Source organism: Scyliorhinus torazame, chromosome 8, assembly GCF_047496885.1.
Source record: "Scyliorhinus torazame isolate Kashiwa2021f chromosome 8, sScyTor2.1, whole genome shotgun sequence".
NCBI lineage: Eukaryota > Metazoa > Chordata > Chondrichthyes > Carcharhiniformes > Scyliorhinidae > Scyliorhinus > Scyliorhinus torazame.
The window spans coordinates 153,175,906-153,198,694 of record NC_092714.1 but is presented as its reverse complement, the minus strand read 5'-3'; the positions used below and the strand labels follow the sequence as shown (position 1 = coordinate 153,198,694).

At 47.6% G+C, this 22,789-nt stretch overlaps 1 protein-coding gene across 1 annotated transcript in view; it reads right to left on the bottom strand.

Annotated features, from left to right (window-relative positions):
* vwa8 (von Willebrand factor A domain containing 8) overlaps window positions 1-22,789 on the bottom strand; it is a 625,928-nt gene that overhangs the window by 177,279 nt on the left and 425,860 nt on the right. Inside the window, exon 30 of the mRNA XM_072514383.1 lies at window positions 2,419-2,532. Coding sequence (XP_072370484.1) covers window positions 2,419-2,532 — 114 coding nt within the window. The remainder of the gene's footprint in view (window positions 1-2,418; window positions 2,533-22,789) is intronic.

The window sequence follows — 22,789 nt, the reverse complement described above, 5'->3', positions numbered from 1 at the left end:
AAGTATTTATTGAGGGCTTCAGGAGTAGATGAATTAAGAGTCAGGTGATGTTATAATGTTGGAAATAGGTGGCTTTCGTGATAGTACAGATTTGTGGATGGAAGTTTATCTTGCAATCAAATATGTAAATCTTTCAGACGATTTCTATATCAATAAAATACTGGCAATAGATACTGAGAAACTGTTATTAATCCACATTGCATCTTTAAACAGTGTCCTGATCAGAGCAGAAGTGTAACCCTTCCGCCAATTCTGCCACCATGGGGGCATTGGGGCAATCCCCCCCCACGACGGATAATCATTGGGAGTTCTCCCCCACCCCCACCACGGACAATCCTTGGGAGCTCCCGCGCACCCCCCACCACTGCGGAAGTATTGCCGGCGTACCCCCACTCAGTGCCCGTTCCCACTCCCCCTCCCCCCAAGAGTCTGCCCCAGCATAGAACTACATAGAATTTACAGAGCAGAAGGAGGCCATCCAGCCCATCGGGTCTGCAACGGCCCTTGGAAAAAGCACCCCCCTGAAGCCCACACCTCTATCCCATTCCTGTAACCCAGCAACACCAGCTAACCTTTGGACACTATGGGGCAACTTAGCATACCCAATCTACCTAACCTGCACATCTTTAGACTGCTCCCGGGAACAGGTGTGCATTGCGGTTGACCTGGCAGTGTGAAGCTGTGCCAGCGGTTAGTGCCCTGCCCTCTATCTCCAGAGACTATACTTTGCTTTTTGCCACTGGAGGGATCCCCTTGACTGAATCCCGCTTTTAAAAAGCTGTGGTAAATCTTGCCGGTGACGTGAATATTTAGGGGAGGATGGGTGGGAGATCATGTGGCGGGGAGGCCCTTATTAATATTAAAATTTAATATAATCCATTTAAATGAGGTTCCCCCCCTTTGTAGGCGTGAACCTCGTAACGTCGTCTGCGATTTGCGGGGAAAATTGGGAAATGCAATTCTATCCAGATTTTCTGCCCATGTTGCCGTTCTTTCTGATGGCGATTGCGGGCTGAAAATCTGCTCCTCCCCTAATAAGAAGACAGGGAAGGAAAGCTGGTCAGCATTTTTGTGGAAATAAGGCCAAGGGAGCAGGAGGTGAGTCTCATGATGAGTTCAAAGAGGACAGGAAGGAAGATAGGAGAGAAAATAGAGAAAGACGTAAATTCGGAGTTGGGGCAAGTAGTGAGCATGAGAAGCAGTTTGGGGAGAGGGGGGGGAATCTGCAGAGCAGGCGGATCAGATGGTCTCAAGGTTAGTGACAAAGAAGGCCATGGGCTCTTTATGCTTGTTGTTGAGAGGTGAGGATGGTGGAGGTGGAGGAAATGGGTTTAAGAAAACTTTCTGCAGTAGGAAAACAAAATTGGGAGTTAACTTTGCATTCCAGGATGATCCTGGAAGACTGAGCAGTTTCGGTCGATGAGAGCAGTTCTTTGGGTGATCCAGCCAGATCTTGTGGCGAATTGCTAAAGCAGGCTTGTTTGGTGCACAGTAACATGGTGGTATGTTATTGGACGAGTAGCACAAAGGCCTAATGATCTAGAGGCACAAATTAAAATCCCACTACAGCAACTGGGAAATTAAAACTTTGTTAATTAATTAAATACATTTGAAATAACAAAGCTAGTTTCAGTGATGTTCACCATGAAATTACCGAATTGCTGTAAAAATCCATCTGGTTCCTTTAGGGAAGGAAATCTGCTGTTCTTTCAGTTTGGCTCGATACATAACTAAAGATCCAGAGCAATGTGGTTGACTCTAACCATTCCTCCTAAGTGACCCAGCAAGCCACTCACTAGTATCAATCTATGGTTTTCACCCCACAGACTGCAGTGGTTCATGAAGGTGGCTCACCACCACTCTCTCAAGGACAATTCGAGAAGGGTATATATTTCCACCCTCATCGGCTATGCCCACATCCCATAAATGAATAAAAAGAAAACAGCTTTTCAAGTCTACATCCCTCGGAGTTAAAGGAGTAGCGATGAGGTTGCATCAGGGGAGGGGTGATGGTGAGACTAGGGTATTGAAGATGGAGGTTAGGATATGGATGAGTGGACCAGCAGCTGCACAACTGTCGGCACTGAACTGAACCTGTGGCTGGAAAGTTGAGATTTTGAAAATGCATCTTAAGCAAATTGCGGAATAGTTTTTTCCAGGGGCAGATACAGAAACTAGTGTTGAGAGGGGAACATAGGCAGTGAATGATACAAGGAAATGATCAGAGAAAGTTCTGTCCGTGATTGTCAAGAGTTGGGGGTGGTATTGCTGCATTTTCTCACAGTAACATATCCTGGGTAAAGCGAATTTATTACACAAGAAAGCTTGAAAATCAGATTTCCTCAATCCATAGATCAAACAATTTAAAAAACCACAGAAAGGTGAAAAATCATGTGGTACGCCAGCTGAAGTCCTGACCTGCTCTTCTCTACTCGCCCACCAGTGTGATTTCTTGGGAGATTGCTGATCTTTTCCGGTGATGATACGACTGACTGTGCAATTGGTCAGGTTCAATAGGAAGATCGCGTTATTCTGCGAAAGAGAAACAAAATCATGAATTACATTGAATCTACAGCCCAGGATCAGACTATTCAGTCCACGCATTCATGGTGGTGTTTATGCTCCTTCATCATAGCAATATGTCCTATTCTTTTCTTTGGGGTTATGGGTTGTGGGGATGGGGCAGGGGAGTGCCCCTGGGTAGGGTGCTCTTTCAGAGGGTCAATGCAGGCTCGATGGGCCAAATGGCCTCCTCCTGCATTGTAGGAATTCTACGATTTTATGAAATAGAAAGGGATGGTTAAGAGGAATTGTTCCATGGACAGGTGCAAAGAAGGTAAATCTATTTCAGCAATTTCCCAGGCATCAGCAATGCAGCCATGAACTGGTCAACCTTCGTGCTCTGTACACTATCTGTAAGGTCAGGGAACAAATCCATATGATTGTCGACCTGGAGAAAGCTACCAAAGTCCCTGTGACATAGCAGTACACATCAGGTTGAACATGCCGAACTGTTCTATTTGCCAATCTGCTACACCTTTCCTGCTGTGCTGTTCGAAGCCCGAGGCCTCTCACATGCTACCCTGTGGTCAGCATGTGAAGCCACTACAGGTCCCCTCATTAGGTGGAGGTGGGCACTCAATGCACTTTGCCTGGCTCACTGGAAGTGCAGAAGCTGGGCAGGGGAATCCTTGGAGAAAAGTTGATGCAGATTCAGCAGCCTGCAGCCATACCTCTCATGGGGCAGGAATAGGTTGGGTTTGGATGGCGGTTTATGAAGCACAAAATTGGAGCAAGTTGGCAAATCCCTTTCGGGAGAGGGGAGCACTGAAGGAGTTCAGACAAGGAAATGAGGAGCTACCTCCTCAGAAATTTAGGAGGAACTTCTTCACCCAAAGGGTTGTGAATCTATGGAATTCCTTGCCCAGTGAAGCAGTAGAGGCTCCTTCATTAAATGTTTTTAAGATAAAGATGGATAGTTTTTTGAAGAATAAAGGGATTAAGGGTTATGGTGTTCGGGCCGGAAAGTGGAGTTGAGTCCACAAAAGATCAGCCATGATCTCATTGAATGGCGGAGCAGGCTCGAGGGGCCATATAGCCTACTCCTGCTCCTAGTTTTTATGTAAATAACGGCTGTGCGGGAAGGAGTGGCAGAGCAGGCAACTGCGGTCTCGGAGGTTCAACAGGTATGTCCCAAATGAGGAAGCCCAGTTTGAATAGTGATCTCCGTGTGGAATGGTTTGCAATGCCATGTCTAAACCACACAGCACGCTTACTTCCATCTTCACTAGCTGCAGATTAATGTGCAACGATTTCTCATCTTTACACACCCCTTGAATGTTTAATTTCTTACAGTCAGTTGGTGAAGGTGAGGGCAGTTCTTTACTTAGTTTTAGATTTTTCACGAAGTAAAACATTACAAATGTATAGTTCTTATCCCTAAACCCACTACCAGCATCAATAAGCATCTCCTAATACCCTTTGAGTATATCAATTAAACAAAATTGACAACCCTTTAAAGCAGCACTGTAACAAAAATCAAAGATGTTAACAGAAACTTATCAAATTAAATTAAAATAACATTTTGAGTGCCCTTTTATATTCATTTGAGTACAACAAATACCTAATTAAATAAATTAACTAATTAACAAGCCCTCAAAGGGTCTGTAACAAAAAAAACTTTGAAGGAAACAATCCAAGGTAAACTAAAATAATAATCCTGGGGCTGATTATGTGCTCCAGCCCCTGCAGTGCTCACCAGTTGCAGAAAGACTCGAGCTTTGTACTGGTGGGCACCGTGCACCTCTCTCTGATGATGCCAGGTGCAGAAATAACCACTAAAGAGAGGCAGGCAGTCAGACCAAATGACCCTCCTCAACTGCCCATTGCCTGGACCTGTTAGTGGCCACATTGGCCAGGTCCAGGAGCAGGTTTACAAGGAAGTTCTCCGTACCACCTGCCATCATCCGCATCTTCGCCGCACCGGGTGGCCAAATATTTGACCACAGATAAATCAGAAGATGTCTCAAATGACTACCACTGAATGGGACAGAGGAATAGGCCAGACCTGGGACAAATATAACAGCACTCACAGCACCCCGGTTGGTCACCCTGCTCCATCATCATTTGTCCTACTGAAAGTCTATATCAGAAGTGGGGTTCGAGCCCACATCTCCAGTTGGAGACCAAAATCCCCACCCCACAATGGGAGAGGACTAAGTCTTTGAGTCTTGACTTTAGACCACTTGGCCATCCTGACAAATTAGTGTCTCTTTAGATGCTCTTTTGAAAGAATATTGTAAGAGCCTTACTGTTGAGTCCCTTATTTCCTATTTATTTTACTTTGTGGTTATCATTTTGATCCATGGATGTTTAATGGACATTTACTTTTAAGTTGAGCAAGGAAATGAAGAACTCCAAAGTTGCAAAATGGTGCACCGTGTTTTGAACTGCAGAACTCAGATCTTTTTGCACCCGAGAGATCGGAGGACTTCAGTTCGATTGGCTGGTTAGTGGCCAATAAATTGACCAAAGCCTGTATTTTGCCTGGCGACAGACGGTGATTATGTCGCACCCGAGTGGGATGGTTTTCAGAGGACACAAGAAGTGACAGTCGGATCATGGATGTTGAGAGGAGCAATTGTGAGTGTCTGTCTGACTCTCTCTCCAGAAATACTATCTGCTGTTTTTCTTAACCTGCAGGGAGGTTATTTGAGACCTGGATGAATCAAAGACCCCTCCCACCTGGCTTACTCACTCTTCCAACTTCTTCCATCAGGCAGGAGATACAAAAGTCTGAGAACACGCACAAACAGATTCAAAAACAACTTCTTCCCCACTGTTAGCAGAGCCCTAAATGACCCGCTTATGGACTATAAAATAATGTGGAGCATCGATAAAGTAGATAGTCGACATCTTTTCCCAAAGGTGGAGGAGTCTAGAACCAGAGGGCATAGGTTTACGGTGAGAGGAGAGAGATACAAGAGAGACCAGAGGGGAGAGTTTTTCACACAGAAGGTGGTGAGCATCTGGAACAGGCTGCCAGAGGCAGTGGTAGAGGCGGGTACAATTTTATCCTGGGCAGGGTCGGTATCGAGGGATATGGGCCAAATGCAGGCAAGTGGGACCAGCTTAGTGACAGAAACTGGGCGGCATGGACCAGCTGGGCCGAAGGGCCTGTTTCCATGCGGTAAACATCTATGGCTCTATGACTTGATTAATACTACACTCCTGTACGCTTCACCCGATGCCGGTGTCTATGTATTTACATTGTGTACCTGGTGTTGCCCTATTATGTATTTTCTTTTTCTTTTCATGTACTAAATGATCTGTTTGAGCTGCTTGCAGAAAAGGTTTCACTGTACCTCGATACACGTGACAATAAACAAATCCAAACATTGTGAAAACCATTACAGACTGAGAACAAAAACCTCAAACTGAAAGACCTAGAATGAAAAAAGGTGCACTGGAAGATGTCCATCTGAAACAAGGACACTTATCCTTTTACTTTCATCATTATTTCACACCTTCTTTCCCTTCTGTGTTTGTGTGTGTGTAGAGGGTGGGGCGAGTTAAAATATTATAATTAAATAATAGTTAACCAGTTGTATTTGCTGCATAGTTAATTATAGTTATTGTTATTAATAAAATTAATCGCGTTTAAATTTAGAAACCTGGTGACTGACTTCCGGGTGCGGCAATGCAGAGCTAGGTCGCATATTCGGCAGCTCCCGCTTGGAACGGACTTTTGGGCTCTTTTACAGGGCCCCCACGGCATTTGTTTGACATTTCCCAGTGTGGGAAGAAGACTGCAGCATTCCCCTGACAGTGTCCCCCAGGAATGTTATGTCTTTTGACTACCAGACCCGGCAGAAACAGTAAAAGATTTGGCTTGAGCTGCAGCAATAGACAACGGCCTCTTCCAGCATGCAGGCGGGGGAAGGGCAAGCTTAAAGCTGCAATCTGACTTGACTCTATCAAAGGTGAATTCTAGCAGCAGAGGGAACAACTGTGAAAAGATCTACCAAGGCCATTGAAGAAGCAGGGACGAGGCTTCTGGTGGCGGCCATGGAGGAATAGGTCACGCATTTGGCAGCTCCCGTCTGGAACCGACTCTCAGACCTTTTTCAGGAGTTTCCATAGACTTTTTGGGGCAGACTGGTGAAGCAAACACTGCCAACTTCTATGAAAAGGACCAGAAGTGTGACGGCCAAAGGAGCGGCACTGGAGCAACGGGAGAAGCGAGGGAAAGAAAACAAAATGGCGGCAGCCAGGGACAAAGGGGAGCTGCAGGAGTTCACCAAGCACTGCTTCGAGGAGCAGCGCGAGGAGATGCGCAAAGAGATGTTGGCGCCTATGCATTCGGCAATTGAAGGACTCGGGATCACGCAGAAGGCCCACGAAGCTAAGATCCAGGAGGTACAGAAAAGAGTCAGTCAGAACGAGGACGAGCTCGTGGGCCTGGCGGTGAGAGAGGAGCAGAACGAGGCGCTACACAAGAGGTGGACGGGAAGACTCGAGGACCTGGAGAACAGGTCGAGGAGAAAGAATCTGCGAATCCTGGGTCTCCCTGAGGGAGTGGAGGGGGCTGATGCCGGGGCATACGCGAGCACGATGCTCGAGGCGATGATGGGCACGAAGGCCCCTTCGAGGCCGCTGGAGTTGAACGGGGCACATCGGGTGCTGGCGAAGAAGCCGCAGGCAAATGAGCCGCCAAGGGCGATGGTGGTGAGGTTCCACCGGTTCACAGACAGAGAGTGGGCCCTGAGATGGGCCAAGAAGGAGCGGAGCAGTAAGTGAGAGCCCCTTCAATCCGGCTGATAACGTGGAATGTGAGGGGCCTGAATCGGCCGTGAAGAGGGCTCGAGTGTTCGCGCACTTAAAGGGACTGAAGGCGGACGTGGCCATGCTCCAAGAGACACATCTGAAGGCAGCGGACCAGGTCAGGCTAAGAAAGGGATGGGTAGGACAGGTATTCCACTCGGGACTGGACGCGAAGAATAGAGGGGTGGCAATATTGGTGGGAAAGCGGGTGTCATTTGAGGCCAAGACTCTTGTAGCGGACAATATGTAATGGTGAGCGGTAGGCTGCAAGGGACGTGGATGGTGTTGGTCAACGTATACGCCCCGAACTGGGATGATGCGGAATTCATGAAGTGCATGTTGGGGCGCATTCCGGAACTGGAGATAGGAGGACTAATAATGGGAGGGGACTTCAATAGTGTTGGATCCAGCACTGGACCGCTCCAAATCAAGGACTGGAAAGAGGACGGCGGCGGCCAAGGTACTTAGGGGGTTTATGGATCAGATGGGGAGAGTGGACCCATGGCAGTTTGCAAGGCCGCAGGTCAGGGAATGTTCTTTCTTCTCCCATGTACACAAAGCCCACTCCCGGATAGATTTCTTTGTTCTGGGTACACCCTCACAGTAGAAATTGAAGAACAATCATGAAATATAATGAGAAAACAAAGAGGCTTGTACTTGTGTGAAGTGGAAATGGGAACTCTGAACATTTACTGTAGCTGAAAGTGCAACATATTTGATCATGTCCTTTTTAAAGTGAGGTGAGGTGTAGCTGAAGTGGTCTTGTCATAAGAAATTACTTTCCAGTAAAATTGCAATGTATTTAAAAGAAGTGATCTTAAAATAGCTTTTAACAGCAGCGAGAGCAGAGAATCTCGCCATCCTCGGGCGCTCATCCCGAGGGTGGAGGGGACGGAGTATTTGGCGATAGCCGTTTCGGACCATGCCCCGCACTGGGTGGAACTGGAGCTGGGAGAGGAGAGGGACCAACGCCCATTGTGGCGGCTGGATGTGGGACTGCTGGCGGATGAGGTGGTGTGTGGGAAGGTGAGGGGGTGTATCGAAAGGTACTTGGAGGCCAACGACAACGGGGAGGTGAGGGTGGGGGTGGTATGGGAGGCGTTGAAGGCGGTGATCAGGGGAGAGCTAATTTCCATTAGGGCTCATAGGGAGAAGACAGAGGGTATGGAAATGGAGAGGTTAGTGGGGGAGATTTTGAGAGTGGTCAGGAGATACGCAGAGGCCCCGGAGGAAAGATTACTTGGGGAAAGACGACGGCTCCAGACGGATTTTGACCTGTTGACCACAGGGAAGGCGGAGGCACAGTGGAGGAAAGCGCAGGGGGCGACCTACGAGTATGGGGAAAAGGCTAGTCGGATGCTGGCACACCAGCTCCGTAAGAGGATGGCAGCGAGGGAAATAGGGGGAGTCAAAGATGGAAGGGGAGCCACGGTTCGGAGTGCGACAAAAATAAACGAGGTATTCAAGGCCTTTTATGAAGAGCTGTACAGGTCCCATCCCCCAGTGGGGGAAGAGGGGATGAGACGATTCCTAGATCAGCTGAGATTCCCGAGGGTGGAGGAGCAAGAGGTGGCTGGTTTGGGGGCACCAATTGGGTTGGAGGAGCTGAGCAAAGGTTTGGGGAGCATGCCGGCGGGGAAGGCCCCGGGACCGGACGGGTTCCCGGTGGACCTCTACAGGAAGTACGCAGACCTGTTGGCCCCGCTACTGGTGAGGACCTTTAATGAGGCAAGAGAGGAGGGGACCCTGCCCCCGACAATGTCGGAAGTGACAATTTCTTTGATCCTAAAGCGGGACAAGGACCCACTGCAATGTGGATCGTACAGGCCGATCTCGCTCCTCAATGTGGATGCAAAGTTGCTGGCAAAAGTGCTGGCCACGAGGATCGAGGATTGTGTCCCGGGGGTAATCCACGAGGACCAGACGGGATTTGTAAAGGGCAGGCAACTAAACATCAATGTGTGGTGGCTCTTAAACGTGATAATGATGCCATCGGAGGAGGGAGAGGCGGAGATAGTGGCAGCTATGGACGAGGAGAAGGCCTTTGACCGAGTAGAGTGGGAGTACCTCTGGGAGGTGCTGTGTAGGTTTGGGTTCGGGGTAGGGTTTATCAATTGGGTTAAGCTCCTTTACAGAGCCCCGAAGGCGAGTGTAGTGACGAACCGGCGGAGGTCGGAGTACTTTCGACTGTACCGAGGGACGAGGCAGGGGTGCCCCCTGTCCCCCCTGTTGTTCGCATTGGCGATCGAACCATTGGCCATGTCATTGAGGGAGTCTAATAAATGGAGGGGGGTGGTCCGAGGGGGAGAAGAGCATCGGATGTCGCTATATGCGGATGACCTGTTGCTGTACGTGGCGGATCCAATGGAGGGGATGGTGGAGGTCATGCAGACTCTAAGGGAGTTTGGGGAGTTTTCGGGCTATAAGCTCAATGTAGGGAAGAGTGAGCTCTTTGTATTACAGGCGGGGGACCAAGAAAGAGGGATAGGGGACCTACCGCTGAGGACGGCCGAGGGGAGCTTTCGGTATCTGGGGATCCAGGTAGCCAGGAGTTGGGGGACCCTACATAAACTGAATCTGACGAGGTTGGTGGAGCAAATGGAGGAGGATTTCAAAAGATGGGACATGTTACCGCTCTCGCTGGCGGGTAGAGTGCAGTCGGTCAAAATGGTGGTCCTTCCGAGGTTTCTGTTTGTGTTTCAGTGCCTTCCCATCGTGATCACTAAGGCCTTTTTTAAGAGAGTAGGCAGGAGTATTATGGGGTTTGTGTGGGCGAATAAGACCCCGAGAGTAAGGAGAGGGTTCCTGGAACGCAGTAGGGACTGAGGAGGGTTGGCGCTGCCAAACCTGGGGAGCTACTACTGGGCAGCAAATGTGGCGATGATCCGCAAGTGGGTTATGGAGGGAGAGGGGGCGGCATGGAAGAGGATGGAGATGGCGTCCTGTAAAGGAACGAGCCTGGGGGCGTTGGTGACGGCACCGCTGCCGCTCTCGCTGACAAAGTATACCACGAGCCCGGTGGTGGCGGCAACGCTAAAGATCTGGGGCCAGTGGAGACGGCACCAGGGTGCAATGGGAGCATCGGTGTGGTCCCCGATCAGGGGTAACCACCGGTTTGTCCCGGGGAAGATGGACGGGGGGTTCCAGAGCTGGCATCGGGCGGGGATTGGAAGAATGGGGGACCTGTTCATCGACGGGACGTTTGCGAGCCTAGGGGCACTGGAGGAGAAGTTCAAGTTATCCCCAGGAAATGCCTTTAGATATATGCAGGTGAGGGCTTTTGTGAGGCGACAGGTGAGGGAATTCCCGTTGCTCCCGGCACAAGAAGTTCAAGATAGGGTGATCTCGGGTGTATTGGTCGGGGAGGGCAAGGTGTCGGAAATACACCAGGAGTTGAAAGAAGAGGTGGAAGCGCTGGTAGAAGAGTTGAAGGGTAAATGGGAGGAGGAGCTGGGGGAGGAGATCGAGGAAGGTCTGTGGGCTGATGCCCTAGGTAGGGTTAATTCCTCCTCCTCGTGTGCCAGGCTCAGCCTGATACAATTTAAGGTGGTCCACAGAGCACACTTGACGGGGGCGAGGTTGAGTAGGTTCTTTGGGGTAGAGGACAGATGTGGAAGTTGCTCAGGGACCCCGGCGAACCATGTCCATATGTTTTGCTCATGCCCGGCACTGGAGGGGTTCTGGAGAGGAGTGGCGGGAGCAATATCTCAGGTGGTGAAAGTCCGGGTCAAGCCAAGCTGGGGGCTAGCAATATTTGGAGTAGTGGACGAACCGGGAGTGCAGGAGGCGAAAGAGGCCGGCATTCTGGCCTTTGCGTCCCTAGTAGCCCGGCGAAGGATCTTGCTAATGTGGAAGGAGGCGAAGCCCCCCAGTCTGGAGGCCTGGATAAATGATATGGCTGGGTTCATAAAACTGGAGAGGATTAAGTTCGCCTTGAGAGGGTCTGCGCAGGGGTTTTACAGGCGGTGGCAACCGTTCCTAGAATACCTCGTGGAGCGTTAGAGGAAGGTCGGTCAGCAGCAGCAGCAACCTTGGGGTGGGGGACACGTCCTGGGGGGGGGGAAGGGGGGACTGCCTGGGAGGGTGGATGAGCAAGAGATAACATGAAGGGTTGGCGAAACTGGCACGGACGGGTGAGGGCCAGTGTCCAAAGCTGTGTAAATATATCATTTCATTTTGCCATGGATATATCTTGCTCTGCGCGATTTCTCTTTTTTTTTGTTACGGGGGCGGGGGGGGGGGGGGGGGGGGGGGGGTTATTGTTTGTAAGGGAGAAAAATTGTGTTTAAAAACTTTAATAAATATATATTTTTTTAAAAGAAACCTGGTGACTAGTTATTGGGTAGCCAAAGACCAGAGACTTTGGGTGTTTTCTAAGAATTATTTGTTAATTTCAATTGTTGTTGTGACTCCGGGTCAAGTGGGGCTGGAATTGACCGTGTACTAGCCCAGGATGTCATAAAAATGTAAATCAATAAAATAAAATACTGAAAGGAATGACAGCCCCTGATGGGGCTCTGCAACAAAAAGAAAATTTCAAACAGAAACTGAGCTAACTAAATTAAAACAGTGTTCCCAGGACTGATGAAGCACTCCAGCTCCCATGGTGCCCACTGGTCACGGAAGGCCTCAAACCTACCAGTGGATACTTCATGCTCCCTCTCCAGGGACATCCAGCCTTGAATGTAAGTGACTCTATATCTGTACAGGTAGTTATTCAATGAGTGGATTGGATTGGATTGGATTGGATTGGATTTGTTTATTGTCACGTGTACCGAGGTACAGTGAAAAGTATTTTTCTGCGAGCAGCTCAACAGATCATTAAGTACATGGGAAAAAAAGGGAATAAAAGAAAATACATAATAGGGCAACACAACATATACAATGTAACTACATAAGCACTGGCATCGGATGAAGCATACAGGGTGTAGTGTTAATGAGGTCAGTCCATAAGAGGGTCATTTAGGAGTCTGGTGACAGCGGGGAAGAAGGTGTTTTTGAATCTGTTCGTGCGTGTTCTCAGACTTCTGTATCTCCTGCCCGATGGAAGAAGTTGGAAGAGTGAGTAAGCCGGGTGGGAGGGATCTTTGATTATACTGCCCGCTTTCCCCAAGCAGCGGGAGGTGTAGATGGAGGTGTAGATGGAGTAGATGGGAGGCAGGTTTGTGTGATGGACTGGGCGGTGTTCACGACTCTCTGAAGTTTCTTGCAGTCCTGGGCCGAGCAGTTACCATACCAGGCTGTGATGCAGCCCGATAGGATGCTTTCTATGGTGCATCTGTAAAAGTTCGTAAGGGTTAATGTGGACATGCCGAATTTCCTTAGTTTCCTGAGGAAGTATAGGCGCTGTTGTGCTTTCTTGGTGGCAGCGTCGACGTGGGTGGACCAGGACAGATTTTTGGAGATGTGCACCCCTAGGAATTTGAAACTGCTAACCATCTCCACCTCGGCCCCGTTGATGCAGACAGGGGTGTGTACAGTACTTTGCTTCCTGAAGTCAATTACCAGCTCTTTAGTTTTGCTGGCATTGAGGGAGAGATTGTTGTCGCTACACCACTCCACTAGATTCTCTATCTCCCTCCTGTATTCGGACTCATCGTTATCAAGATCCGACCCACTATGGTTGTATCGTCAGCAAACCTGTAGATGGAGTTGGAACCAAGTTTTGCCAAGCAGTCGTGTGTGTACAGGGAGTAGAGTAGGGGGCTAAGTACGCAGCCTTGCGGGACGCCGGTGTTGAGGACTATTGTGGAGGAGGTGTTGTTGTTCATTCTTACTGATTGTGGTCTGTTGGTCAGAAAATCGAGGATCCAGTTGCAGAGTGGGGAGCCAAGTCCTAGGTTTTGGAGCTTTGATATGAGCTTGGCTGGGATTATGGTGTTGAAGGCGGAGCTGTAGTCAATAAATAGGAGTCCTTGTTTTCGAGATGCTCTCGGGATGAGTGTAGGGCCAGGGAAATGGTGTCTGATGTGGACCGGTTGCAGCGGTATGTGAATTGCAGTGGATCAAGGCGTTCTGGGAGTATGGAGGTGATGCGCTTCATGATCAACCTCTCGAAGCACTTCATTACGACTGAAGTCAGGGCCACTCTCCCTGTTCCCACTCGTAGAAGGATCAAGAATGAGAGGGCAGAGAGTTAAAAGTGATTTGCAAAGTAGGCAAATGTGATGTGGGGAAAAAACTTTTTCATAAACGTCCCCCATATATATACACTTAATCTTAATTTCTACAATGAACATTGGTGATTATGTCAGAGCATAGGAATGTAGGGGCAGGAGCGGGCTATCCCATATCCCACCCTTTCAACCTGCCTTTGTACACGGTTTGTTCTTTCAGCATATCTGGCATATATCAAAAGTGGGATTCGAGCCCACTCCTCTGGTTGGAGATAAAAACCCCAACCCAACAATGGGAGAGGACTTAGACCTTGAGACTGGCACCTTAGACCACGGCCATCCTGAGCCCTACTTTCCCAGCTCGAAAAGACCTTGGGTCTCTCATCCCTGTCTCCTCATTGGAGGGTGAAGTATTCAGTGACAAGGGAGTGAAGATGAAGGGACCCCTTTACCCCCCCCCTCTCACAAGTGTCCAGGGAGTGATATGCATTCAGGGGCTTGCTGCTGACTGCCAAAAGAGAAGTCCTCAGGCATATCCAACTGCCAGCCGCTTCTCTAACTGGGGTTACATTCTGAGGATGTGTCACATTAGGTATCAGGAAATTCTCACTGTATGACAACAGAGACTACACTTCAAATGAGCCAACTTCATTAGTTGTATCGAAGGTTGGGACATCCTGCGGTCAAGAATCAATGCAACTCCTTTTCTTTATTTCATGTCACGAAAAGGATGCATCAGGGAAATTAAAGAAAGGCATCAGCAGCACGAGAAGAAGGATAAGAGGAGATTTGATAAAGGTGTTCAAAATCATGAGGGAGCTGGACAGAGTAGATAAGGAGAAACTGTTCCCACTCGTAAAAGGATCAAGAATGAGAGGGCAGAGAGTTTAAAGTGATTTGCAAAGTAGCCAAATGTGATGTGGGGAAAAAAACTTTTTCATAACGAATGGTTTGGGTTTGGAATGCACGGCCTGGAAGTGTGGCATTAGATGATTATTTGAATAAAAATGTGCAGGAAAAGGGGGAAAAGGCAAGGAAATGATACAAAGTTATGACGCTCATTTGGAGAGCCAATGCTGACACGATGGGCCAAATTGCCTCCTTCTGCACTGTAACAATGTTGTGATTCAAAAATGTGGGCTTGGCTGAAAACGCAATGGTTGGAGGAACACTGGTCTTGATGGTCAAGTAAATGCCGGTGTTGTATCTTTAGACTAACAGCACAAAAGACATAGATTGCTAATGCACATGGGTTCAGTGCAACATAGAGGTTTGTTAAATAGGTCTTCACTGTACAAAGGCTGGTACTAGACTAAGGGCTAAAGCCAGCGAAGTAACAAATGCTGTCACATACGTCACATGACTCGGTTCTGAAAGAGACATTGCACACAATGACAATAACCCATTCATATAACTGTCTGGTTGTCCAGCGACGGTGGCCGCGGGTTAGATTGCGTTGGTCCACCAGTCCAGGATTGATTTTGCAGCAAATGGATTTCATAAATCTTTCAGTTCAGAAAGAAGCCATTCGGCCCATCGAATCTGCACCGGTCCTTGGAAAGAGCACCCTACTTAAGCTCACATCTCCACCCTATCCCCATAACCCAGTGGCCCCACCTAACTTTTTTCTTGGACACTAAGGGCAATTTAGCATGGCCAATTCACCTAACCTGCACATATTTGGACAGTGGGAGGAAACTGAAGCGCCCGTAGGAAACCCACGCAGACACGGGGAGAACGTGCAGACTCCGCACAGACAGTGACCCAAGCCGGGAATGGAACCTGGGACCCTGGCGTTGTGAAGCAACAGTTAGTGGCTGAATCATATATTTTTAAAGTTTTGAATCACCTGGACTTGCCTCAGTCACATGACCAACCCGCTTCCAAGAACAGCCCAAATCAGTTACATAATAACCTGTCTCATCTCCAATCACTGTAACAGGCGGTAAAGGTTACAAAATGGCCTTTCAAGCCAGTGCCATCAAATAAACTCCATTGTCGGCTTTGCTTTTTTATGGCCTTATTGATCTACCTCTAGACATTTATATTATTTTGCTCCCAGAACCCTTTGTTCATTAGCCCCATAACTTTGGTATTTCTCTTACCAAAGGGTGGCACGGTGACACAGTGGTTAGCACTGCTGCCTCACAGCACCAGGGACGAGGATTCAATTCCAGCCTTGTTCTCCCAGTGTCAGCGTGGGTTTCCTCTAGGTGCTCCGGTTTCCGCCCACAGTGCAATGATGTGCCGGTTAGGTGAATTGGCCTTGCTAAATTTCCCCTTAATGTCCAAAGATGTGTACGTTAGGTGGAGTTACGGGGATAGGGCGGGGGAGTGGGCCTAGATAGGGTCCGCTTTCAGAGGGTCGGTGCAGACTTGATGGGCCGACTGACCTCCCTCTGCACTATCGGGATTCTATGGTCAAAATGTAATATTTCATACTAACATGCAACTCACCTTCTATACCCTATCAAACACTGACCAGGTGTAACAGTGTGACGGTATGCATGATAAAATCATGGGTTCATTTCCAAAGTACACTCACTGGTCCCAGTCTGGAATACTGGGTGAGTAGCCTAGCAACTCCGACATTGAGTTCAGACCCACCAGCAGGAGTTGAAATCAAACTCATTACAAAGCCTGTCATTTATGGTTCAAGACCAGAACATGCCTATGAAAGGTTGTAATTTGTTATTAAAACCTAACCTCAATGAGCCCCCAGGGGATGAGGCGGATATGAGGGATTTGTTTGGGGGGGGGGGGGGGGGGGGCGGGTGTTGGAGTGTCCTAGAGTAGGTGAGGAGGAGAGGGCAGGACTGGAGGAGCCAATGGGGATTGAGGAGGTTCAGACGGCAATAGGGAAGATGCAAACGGGCAAGCTCCGGGGTCGGGTGGGTTCCCAGAGGAGTTTTATAAAAGGTTTTCAGATATGTTGGCGCCTCTGTTGGTAGAGATGTTTGAGGATCCTGTGCTAAGGGGGCGCTCCCAATGGAACACGATGGAACAGGCATCCATTTTGCTGTTGCTAAAAAAGGATAAGGACCTGGGAGAGTGTGAGGTCATACAGGCCAATATCCCTGCTGAATGTATGCCAAGGTTCTTGCCAAGGTGTTGCTGCTTAGGTTGGAGGAGTGCCTTCCGCAGGTGATTGGGTAAGATCAGACGGGTATCATAAAGGGGAGGCAGTTGTCTTAGAATGGGGGCTTTTGTTCAACATGGTGCTCTCCCCTTCAGAAAGGAGGGATCTGGAGGTGTGGTGGCACTGGAAAAGGAATTTGACCTTGTGATACTTGTTTGCGATGTTGGAAAGGTTTGGGATTGGGCGGAAGTTTGTGCCGTGGATTAAACTGTTAGAAAGGGAACTGAATTTGAGTGTACGCACGAATGAGGTGAATTTGGGGTATTTTCAGTTACATAGGGGAACGATGCAAGGGTGCCCCATTTCCCCCTCCTGTGTGCGCTGGCGATAAGAGCCCTTGGCCATTGCACTGAGGTGCTTGGTTAAGTGGAAGGGGACAGCAAGGCGGGGGGGCGGGGAGCATAGGGTGTATTTGTATGCCGATGATTTTTTGTTGTACATCTCCAACCCGGGTCCAATGTTGTGGGATATAATGAGGCAGCTCAGGAGATTCGGGGCTTTTTCAGGTTATAAGCTGAATCTGGAAAAGAGTGAGTGCTTTTTGAAATCTACTCTGGGGGCGGGAGCTGGCTTGGGGAAGGTTGCCGTTTCGGGTGGTGACTACCCACTTTAGGTATTTGGGGGTGCAGGTGGCTTGATTCTGGACCCGGCTTCGTAAATTGAATTTCACGAGCCTGGTGTGTAGGGTCATGGCGGATTTGTTGAGATGGGACAGCCTCCCCCTGTCATTGGCAGGCCGGGTGTAGGCGGTAAAGATGAATATCTTGCCACAGTTTTTATTTTTATTTCAGTGCCTACCAGAATGCATTTTTCACCTTTTGCCGAAAGCATTTTTTATGGGGGTGAAACAGTTTATTTTGTCATTTGTCTGGGCAGGTAAATTAGCAATGATTCGGAAGACGGTGCTTCAGCGAGGGTGGCGGACAGGGGGTCTGGCCCTTCCAAACCTGTTGTATTATTATTGGGCGGTGAACACGGAGAAGGTGAGGGGTTGGAGTAGGGAGCCGGAGGCGATGTGGGTGAGGATGGAGCAAGACTCTTGTAGGGGGGGTCAGGGTTACGGGCGGTCTATGGAAGATTTTGGAGGAGGACAGGGCATTGTTGGAGGGGGTTAAGGCAAAATGGGAGGAGGAGCTGGAGATGACACTGGAGGAGGGGTTGTGGTGCGAGGTGTTGCAGAGGATGAATGTCTCAACCTCGTGTGTGAGACTGGGGTTGATACAGCTGAAAGTGGTGCACAGAGCGCACCTGACAAATTTGAGTATGAGCTGGTTGTTTGAGGGAGACATTTGTGAGCAGTGTGGGGGGGACCTGGTCACCCATGTACACATGTTCTGGTCCTGCCCGAAGTAGAGAAACTTTGGAGATTGTTTTTCAGCACCATGTCGGCGGTCCTGCACGTAGACTTGGAGCCCAATCCCCTGGGGCCGTATTTAGGGTTTTGGACTTGCTGGAGCTGCAGACGAGAGCGGCGGCAGATGTTCTAGCCTTCGCCTCACTGATTGCTCGCAGGCGGGTCCTGTTGGGGTGAAGGTCAGCTGATCCGCCCTGTGCCTCGGTATGGCTGGCAGACTTGATGGACTTCCTGTATTTGGAGAAGGTTAAGTTCTGTTTGAGCGGGCGAGTGAGAGGTTCCACAAGAGATGGGGTTTATTTATATTACACTTTAAAGAGTTGGTTACCGCCAGCTGCTGAGTGGGGGGGATGGGGGCTTGGTTTGGGTTACTGCAATGAAGAAGGATGGGGGGGGGATTTGTTTTTTTTGTTGTTGTTCTATTTTGTGTTATATATTTAAAATATTAAAATGTTGAAAATTGAATTTAAAAAACTAACTTCAGTCGCATTCTACAGTGAAGGGAAGCTGCCACTCCCCATCTGCCTGCAGGTGACTCCAGTCCCATCCTTACTGTTATAGTAGGAGCAGTAATACTGCCTTGACGCTGTTGCCCATGCCACGAAGAACAAATTGAAATAAAATGTAATGCTCTGGTCCTGGCTTTAATATATCCTGTTAGTTTGCTTGATAGGGGCTTCACATTCCCTGCGGAATTGGACATCAAATGACTCTGAAAGAGCATGCTTTAACTTCGGTCTCAGTTTGTAAGCTTTCATGTACATTTAGACAAGGACACAATGCAAAAGCTTGATTTGTGAATGTACTTGACTTGGAGAGAAATAGTTCGGCCTTAAATGCCTTTGAATCCTGCACTTGTATTTACATTCTCCCCTTTGTTGCAAACAGTCAAATTTCCAGCTCTTGGTTGAAAATGCTGCAGCCGGTTTTCGATTCAGTAGGTGTGGCCAGTATATGGACTGGGGAAAGGGATGCAGAGTAATTCACACCTAGCTGAGTGAGAGAGTGTTGCACATGTTACTGAGTTACATTGAGGATCCCTCCAGCCTTGCAGAGGGCGTAGTGACAGGCAGTGAGGGGGCTGAGATTTCACTCCAGTCACGAGAATGTGCCTAATCCCTAGCAGTCAGGGGGAAACATCCCCTGGTTTCATGCAGTGCCCTCATTTAAATGTGACACCATTTCTGGGAAAATTGGGATTGGGATTACCTGACGTAGTCGCTCAGAATCATACAGTACAGAAGAGGTCCTTCAGCCCATCAAGCGTGCTCCAAAAAAAACCTACTCTGATCTATACGAATCCCACTTCCCAGCACTTGGCCCATAGCCTTGATGCTTTTTAAAAGACAAAATAGTACCCTGCTCTACTACTCTTTAACAGTCTCCCATGTGGGATCTTGTCAAATGCTTTGCTGAAATCAATACAAACGACATCAATTGCCAGACCCTCATTTACACACCTGGTCACATTCTCAAAAAATTCAATCCAATTTCTTAGCCACGACCTCCCTCTGACAAAGGCATGCTGACTGTCCTCATCAAACCTTGCCTCTCCAAGTGGAGATTGATTCTGTCCTTCAGACTTTTATCTAATAGTTTCCCTACCACCAATGTGAGACTCATGGGTCTGTAATTCCCTGCTTTGCTGCCCTTCTTGAAAAGTAGAGCCACATTAGCCATCCTTCAGTCTTCTGGTACCTCCCCTGTGGCCATAGACGAATTAAACATTTGAGTCAGAACCCCTGTGATTTCCTCCCTTGCCTCCCACAACAGCCTGGGATACAACTCATCTGGACCTGGGGGTTTGTCCACTTTTTAGCCCGCCAAAACCTCCAGTACCTCCTCACTCCCTATGTCAAACTTCTCAAGAACCTCACAGTCTCTCTGTCTGAACTTTGCACACACATCCTCCTTCTCCAAAGTGAAGACAGATGTGAAATACTCGTTTAACACCCTACCAATGTCATCTAGCCCAACGCACAGTTTACGTCATTGGTCCCAAATGAGTCCTATTCTTTACCTGGTTATTCTTTTTATACACTTAATGAATATTTTGGGATTCCACTGCCCCCCCAGCTCATAATTCTGCTATAGATTTACCCAGCAGTACCTGGTCCCAGTCTGCTTTAGCTCATCCTGCCTTATTTTAATAAAATCAGCCTTGTCCCAATCTAAAACCCATTTTGTAGACCATCTTTTTCCTTTTCCATGATAAATTTAAAATGTACATTTTGCAGTCATTATCAGGAAAACGTTTCTTCGAACACCTGTCCGGCTTCGTTCCCCAGAACGAGGTCCAGCACTGCATCATCCCTTGTTGGACCTTTGACATGTTGATATAAAAATGTTCTTGAATACATTTCAAGAAATCTTCTCCCTCGAAACCCTTTACAATATGACTAACCCAATTAATGTTGCAAAGTTGAAATCCCAGAATACATACAGGGATCCGTGCTCGGACCACTGTTGTTTGTGATATACATAAATGATCTGGACAAAGGTATAGGTGGTCTGATTAGCAAGTTTGCAGATGATACTAAGATTGGTGGAGTTGCACATAGCGAGGAGGACAGTCAGAGAATACAGCAAAATATAGATAGATTGGAGAGTTGGGCAGAGAAATGGCAGATGGAGTTCAATCCAGGCAAATGCGAGGTGATGCACTTTGGAAGATCTAATTCAAGAGCGGACTGTACGGTCAATGGAAAAGTCCTGGGGAAAATTGATGTACAGAGAGATCTGGGAGTCCAGGTCCATTGTACCCTGAAGGTGACAACGCAGGTCGATAGAGTGGTCAAGAAGGCATACAGCATGCTTGCCTTCATCGGACGGGGTTTTGAGTACAAGAGTCGGCAGGTCATGTTACATTTGTATAGGACTTTGGTTAGGCCACATTTGGAATACTTTGTGCAGTTCTGGTCGCCACATTACCAGAAGGATGTGGATACTTTAGAGAGAGTGCACAGGAGGTTCACCAGGATGTTGCCTGGTATGGAGGGTGCTAGCTATGAAGAAAGGTTCAGTAGATTAGGATTGTTTTCATTGGAAAGACGGAGGTTGAGTGGGGACCTGATTGAGGTCTACAAAATTATGAGAGGTATGGACAGGGTGGATAGCAACAAGCTTTTTCCAAGAGTGGGGGTGTCAATTACAAGGGGTCACGATTTCAAGGTGAGAGGGGGAAAGTTTAAGGGAGATGTGCGTGGAAAGTTTTTTACGCAGAGGGTGGTGGGTGCCTGGAACGCTTTGCCAGCGGAGGTGGTAGAGGCGGGCACGATAGCATCATTTAAGATGCATCTAGACAGATATATGAACGGGTGGGGAACAGAGGTAAGGAGATCCTTGGAAAATATAAGACAGGTTTAGTTAAAGGATCTGGATCGGCGCAGGCTGGGAGGGCCCAAGGGCCTGTTCCTGTGCTGTAATTTTCTTTGTTCTTTGTTCTATTCTTATTTCTACACAACTCTGGGAATTGTCTACATATCTGCTCCTCTATTGTTCTTGATATACTGCAAAGAAAATAATATTTTTTCCCACCCAGGACTAAAATATTACTAGGATACCATGGAGCAGGCTTATGGCAGAGATGTGCTTGACTAAATTAATTAAACTGAATGTAGTCAAACTTCAAGGTTTAATACCTAAAAGGGTTAGGTGTAAATGCAGGCATTTTGAAGTGGAGATGAGCAAAGCAAAGATGGGGTAAGAAATTAACATGGATGAAAACTTGCATGAGGTGATAAGGAAGATTTGTTTATGTTTACTTGATGAATTTCAAAGAGGAATAAAAGGAAGGTTTTAAACTGGCAAAGATCAAAATGAATAAAGCAAAGCTGTTCAGTTTATTTTACCCAAAAGTAATGGCCATAAAGACGATGTAGAAGATATTTTTATATTCTTGGAAAGTAACTTCCAAAGAAAGTTAAGAACAATGGGTTTAAAGATGAAAGAGAAAAAAAACATATTTAAGGAAAGATTGAAAGCTGTATGAGAGGAGAGGCCATGTAATACCCTGGAGAGTGTGCTGTGCTGGAACATACCTGCGAAGTAAGCTAGCCCCAGAGGAGTGTTTGTTCAGTTCCAGAAAGAAAAGTTTTGGTACAAGCCTTGGATCTCCATTTTTTGTTAGAGGGAGAGAAAAGCCCTGTGAAATAACTCCCCAAGAGCAACAGTGGGAGCTTCGCAGTAATATTACTGGCTTTCTAAAATAGATTACAAATCTATAGGGACTTTTGCCCGGAAAAAGGTATTTATTTGTGAGTCTAAGTAAAAATCTTTTGGGAAATATTTGTAAGACTAATTTTTACTGTGTAAATGTCATTGTGTATGGTTAGGTTTTCTTTTATTTTGTTAATATATGTTTTAATTTAATATTTAAAATCTCTAAAAGTGAGATTGGAATCTTCTGAATTCAGTACACCTACCATCTTGTAATAAAATATAAATTGTAAATGGCTATGATAGCTTGACCAAGTTTCCCTTTGGAATTTTGTCAGATCAGCAATTATCACCTGCCTTAGCAGTGACCCCTGCCCTTCATATTGCTGGCAAGGTTTGCCACTGGTGTATTTCTGCTGTGTCTCTGTGCTGAGATAGGGTCGCAAGAGGTTCGGAAGAACGGTGAAGATCAGGCTGAAGTGTTTTGAATTGTTTGGTTCCAACATTAAAGCTGAAACTAGGCAAGAGAGAGAAAACTAGGGGGGGGAGGAGAGGGGGGGGGGGAGGAGGAACCAGAAGGACTCTCAGGGTTGTTAATATATACTGTATAGTATGTATAGGTCGTTGCTACAGATAATTATATATTGGACTGTTAAATTATATTTTTGGAGAGTGTTACTTGTGACAAGGCAGTTGCCA